The sequence below is a fragment of the Microtus ochrogaster genome, unplaced genomic scaffold (assembly GCF_000317375.1).
Source record: "Microtus ochrogaster isolate Prairie Vole_2 unplaced genomic scaffold, MicOch1.0 UNK1, whole genome shotgun sequence".
Taxonomy (NCBI): Eukaryota; Metazoa; Chordata; class Mammalia; order Rodentia; family Cricetidae; genus Microtus; species Microtus ochrogaster.
This window is the reverse complement of record NW_004949099.1, coordinates 27,524,242-27,529,697: the sequence shown is the minus strand read 5'-3', so window position 1 is coordinate 27,529,697 and position 5,456 is coordinate 27,524,242. Positions and strand designations below refer to the sequence as shown.

At 43.1% G+C, this 5,456-nt stretch overlaps 1 protein-coding gene across 1 annotated transcript in view; it reads right to left on the bottom strand.

The window, feature by feature from the left end:
- The window catches only part of Fancd2 (FA complementation group D2), a 76,809-nt gene that overhangs the window by 12,958 nt on the left and 58,395 nt on the right, over window positions 1-5,456 (bottom strand). Inside the window, exons 35-39 of the mRNA XM_013353049.2 lie at window positions 5,301-5,394; window positions 3,223-3,345; window positions 1,705-1,798; window positions 1,115-1,186; window positions 401-439 (exon numbers count right to left, since the gene is read on the bottom strand). Coding sequence (XP_013208503.1) covers window positions 401-439; window positions 1,115-1,186; window positions 1,705-1,798; window positions 3,223-3,345; window positions 5,301-5,394 — 422 coding nt within the window. The remainder of the gene's footprint in view (window positions 1-400; window positions 440-1,114; window positions 1,187-1,704; window positions 1,799-3,222; window positions 3,346-5,300; window positions 5,395-5,456) is intronic.

Genomic DNA, 5,456 nt, shown 5'->3' with positions numbered 1-5,456 from the left:
TCAATTCCCAGCAACCACATGGTGGCTCACAACCATCTGTAATGGGGTCTGGTGCCCTCTTCTGGCCTGCAGACATACACACAGACAGAATATTGTATACAATATTATTACAAGTTCTAGGATTAAAGGTATATGCCACCAGGCCCACCATGAACACCGCTCTTAAATTCAGCTACACTGTAGGCCTTCAACCTAGTTCTAATATTTTAACTAAAAATTCTCCAACTCATAAGAAAATTGCCTCCAACTACTGTAGAAAATATTACCCATTGTCTTCCTTGAAAAACCTATTAGCACAGACTCTGGCATGTAAAAGAGGTATAAAGCAATTCTCTTCATCTGAGGTCCCTCTGAAATGACCCACAGGAATACATTGAACAAAGCCTAGGAAATCTCGTACCTTTAAACACACGTGCAGAACAGGATAACTGTCGAATACCTAGACAGGAGAAAGACAAGAATCCAAAACTGAGGTCGGATCCTTTGGGTATTCCAGCCCTTTCCCCCTTAGAACATCACAGTTCTAAAATGAAGAAGGCATGCCAACAGTGTAACAGAAAGTTAATTATAGAGCAAGAAACTCTCATAACTTAAATCCAAGAGAGCAAGAAAGGAGCAAAGGGGATCAAGGAATTGATTCAAACTGAGGATGTTGAAAAGACAGCATTAGAGGCACTTTGATCTGAAACTTTAAGAAAGAGTTTATAAGATGGAGAGAAGAGGGAATGACATTTTGAGCTGATAGAGCAGCCTGTGCATAATCCAGTCGTAAAAAAACTGTGTTTGATGACAATAAAGGCAATCAGAGTTGGAAGTGTGGTCAGATCAAAGGACCTAAGGCAAGAGGGGAAAAAAATGGGGCAATGTCAGGTAGTAAAATATTATTATTATATAGGCAAAAAAAACCAAAACCCCAAAACACCCAAAACAAAAAAATCAAACCCAAACAAACAAAAACGGGAGGAGGACGAGGACAGTCATAGTGGCTAGAAGAAAGGGTTGCCTAGAATGAGTAGGGGGTCATGGAAGGGTCAGGAGAACAGCAAGGAGGTGATTCTGGAAAGCAGAGCTGTCGAGTCAGGGTCAGCTGGGAAGGCAGGTCAAGGCCCCATACTTTCATCAAATTGATGAGGATACTGAAGTCTCGAACAGCCATGTTCCAATACAGGAGCTTCTTTTCACGAACCTGGAGACAGACAAATAGGTCCCAGTCATAGCCAAAGACTTCTGCTGCCTTCCCACTAACACAGCTGGTTCATTATCCCTTCTTCAGAGATGTGGCAACCAGTTCACTCATCAGAGGCTCACACATACTGTGAAGACATCAAAGCACCTCACAGCAAATCAGTTACTGTCAAGTAGGTAAAAGCTTCTGCTGGTCATCACATCTCTGGCTTCTGAGTCTTTGGGTAGCCCCTGTCTACTCAGCTCTGACTGGGAGGCTGCCAAGACCCAAAGAATCTCAAACAGGCTTGGTGCTCTTTAAGCCATGTGGGAAGTGGCTAATAGAAAAAGTAAGGGGAGCTCAATTCTCACCTCCAACTAGAAGGAAAAATAATCAAACCAGAAGCTGTTTGAAAGAACTCCTAGATCTTGGTAACTGAAAGGAAACCGCTTAGGAGAAACTATACCCAAGAGATAAAAGAATTAACAATGCCCATGTAACCAACGGTCATTTCTTTTTGAGAGCAATGCCTGAAGCACCTGCTGTGAATCTGTTGCTGTGCCAGCCTGAAGACCTTTCACTGTCTTCTCGAGTTCAGCCATCATCACACGGAAGAAAATGACGAAGGTGTGCCTATAGGGCGAGAGGCATGAACATTCACTCACACAATGCACTGTTTACAAAAAGCTTCTAGGAAGCTGCCCGCGGGAAGAAGTCAGGAGAGCACCAGTCATTTCCACCTGTCTCCGAATGTTTTCTTTTTCATTAAGGTCCACTGAAAGAGGGGAATGGAAAGAATTAAACATGAGCCCGGGGACTGGGACGTAGTTCAATAGATAAGAGTGCTGTGCTTACCCACCCTACCGTACACAGGATTCAGCACACACAGGTGGGCATGGTGCACGCCTGCAATCAAAACACTAAGGAGGAAGTGAAAGCACCAGAACTGGAGGTTTAAGGTCATTCTAAACTACACAGGGAGTTTGAGGCTAGCCTAAAATAGATAACACCAGAGAGAGAGAACACACAGACAGGAGCCAAAGCGAATGGCCTATGAGACAATGGAGTTAGCTTGGAGAAGTGATACCTTGACACAGGTCAAGGTACCTTGATACCTCTTTTCACTGCAGTAGCAGTGAAAGAGCAGGGAAGCCAAGTGTAAGCTGTGGTTGTGTTCCTTTCGCTGACTATAAGTGGAAGAAAGTCTTTCTAACCTTCATTTTCCTCAAGTAAAACAGTGGTAATGATACCTCTACCTCCCAGGAAACAAGATGAAGATGTCTGATAAGATGGAATGACTTTCTAAGTACAAGGTAATCATTGGTACCTTAAGACACAAAACCATTAGGTACAATAATCAACTGTTTTTCAAGGTGATTAAAGTATTAGAAAATGGTCTTAAGTCTCATTTTTATTAATTTTAGTGTGTTGGGAGATGAACCCAGGCCTCCCACATGCTAAGTATGCACTGTCAGTGGGCTACAACCTTAGCATGAGTCTTAAGTTTAAAGGATAACAGCACAAACCATAGTTCTTTATCTGTGAAACCTGAAGTAGTGACACTACATTCCTCCATGAGATCCTTTTTACTCACCCTGTGAATGGTTTAAACCTGAAATACCCCCACAGGCTCATGATTTGAACATGGCCAATAGTGCTCTTTTGAAGGATGTAGAGAGCCTTTGCAAAGTAGGCCTGGCCGGTGGAGTGGGTAGGCTTTGGAAGGGAACACCTGACCCTGATTCTGATCTCTTTACTCTAGCTCCTGTTTAATCATGTGAACAAGTTGCATCCCCAAACTCTTGCCACCAAGTGGCAAGTGATGGAGCATATCTCAACACCATACTCAGCTGCCACAATGGACTGACTGTGACCTAAAATAAGCCCTTCCCCTTTTCAGATTGCTTCTGTTAGATATTTTATCAGTGATGGGAAAAGTAAAAAATATACCTGGATCGCGGCCTCTTCACAGTAAGATTTTTGCTGCCAAAGGAGTAGGTGAGTTTACCCTCTAGATGAGAAGTACATGGAGGACAGTGGAGCAAGAACTCCCTTACCTGGTCAGCGTAGGGAATGTAGAGGAAGATCCATCTTTCGGTGCATTGACCAGCTCTGGGACACCAACACCAGCGATCTCCTCTATGGCCTTCAGAATATTGTCTGTGTGCTCCAGGTAGATGCTTTGCAAAGTGTCAGAAGAGGAGGGACACACATTATAGAATTACTATCTGCCCTGCTTACTGGCTACTATGTAAGAATGTTTGCTTTAACACTAGCTCCCTTCCTGGGTCCTGCATCTCCTTACCAGGTGCACAGACAATGGAGGCAAATGATCAGAAACCCAAACAAATCTCCCCTCTTTGATGCTCATTTTCTCAGAAATATAGTCAGTGGTGGAAAGCTGACTAACACAGTAACCACCTACAACTATATTCAGTATCTATACGTACTCTACGGAAATCCATGAAGGAAAGAACAAAAAGCAATCAGCATTACCCTATTGTTAGAACCAGATCAGATGGTGAGTGGTCAATTTCCAGAGTTGTAGAAGTTCAAGACATGGAGTCGAGCCTGGTGGCATAGGTCTGGACTCTCAGTCACTTGGGCTGTTAGAGGCAGGAGGATCCCAAGTTCAAGGCCAGCTTTGGTTACAGAATGAGTTCAACGTGAGCTGGGAAACTCTCCAGTTCAGTCTCTCTCTGTTACTGTCTGTCAGTCTGCCTGTCTCTCTCTCTCTCACACACACACACATAAGAGAAAAGGAAATTCAAGATATGATACAGGAACTCAGGTACAGCACTGTTAAACACATTAGAACACAAGAGCTAGTAAATACACATCATCAACAATAATAAACTTTTTAGCTGGGCAGTGGTGGTGTGCCTTTAATCCCAGCACTCGGGGACAGAGATAGGTGGATCTCCGAGTTCTCAAGGCCAGTCTGGTCTACCAAGTAAGTTCCAGGACAGGCTCCAAAGCTACAGAGAAACCCTGTCTCAAAAACAAAAATCAAACCAAAATGAATAAACTTTTTTCTTCTTTCTTTTGAAGATTTATTTTATGTGCATTGGTGTTTTGCCCCCCGCCCCGTGTGTGTGTGTGTGTGTGTGTGTGTGTGTGTGTGTGTGTGTGTGTGTGTATGCCATATCCCTTGGAACTGGAGTTGCAGATAGTTGTAGATTTCATGTGAGTGCTGGGAATTTAACCCAGGTCTTCTAGAAGAGTAGTCAGTGCTCTTAATTGTTGAGCCACCTCTCTAGTCTCAATAATAAACTTTTCTAAAGCAAAAAAACAAAACAAAAAACCAAAAAACTTCATGGGAATCTACATGTATTAAGTTTTCAAATAAATTTCCCTTTCTCTCCCTATGTAACTCTGGTGACATTCACTCTGTTTTTGTTTTGCAAGATAGGGATTTTTCTGTGTAATAGCCCTGGACATCCTGGAACTTGCTCCTTAGACCAGGTTGGCCTTGAACTCAAGAGATTTGACTGCCTTTGCCCCCAGTGCTAAATTAAGTTTCAATTAGAAACAGTTAAGGGCTGGAGAGGTGGCTCAGCAGTTAAGAACACTACTGCTCTTCCATAGGACTCAGGGCCAATTCTTGGCACTTAGTGGCTTACAAACACCCGAAGCTCCAGTTCTAGGATATGATGACCTTCTCTCACCTCTGACGCCAGTGCATACACATGGTGCAAAGACATGCAGGCAAAACACCTATATGATAAATTAAAAAATGGAAACACAAAGAGCCAGCTGGATGGAGCACACTGGAACTACAGCACTCAGTGGGTAGAGTCAGAAGGAACAGAAGTTCAAGCCTGTCCTCAGCTAGACACCCTGGAAGTAACAGATATGCCTAGACACGATGGGCAATAAGTGATCTGATTCACTGTCAACAAGGAAGGACACTACTCTATTCTCTCTAATTGGATTGTTGTAAGGAATTAGCAACAGCAGCCAGCAGAAGGAAAGCATCTTAGAATCCAAACTCTAAATTATGTTCATTCTAAACCATTTGCTCTCAAGTTCCCCTAAGAGAGGTCATGACTCAGTCCCTCACCAGATGACGGATCCCAATAACAGTAAAATGGAAAATGCAATCTGGCTCCCTGGAAGAAAGTAAATATCTTACCAAAGCAAATCATGCAGGTGATCATTAAAATTGGTGTTCTTCTCTCTTTCCCCATGAGGCCATGCACGACAGAGCAGTTGTTTGGCCAGGGAGGCTGTTTGGGAAACAAGACAAAAAGCATTCCATTCTTGATAAATCGACCTCATTCCTTTTTTT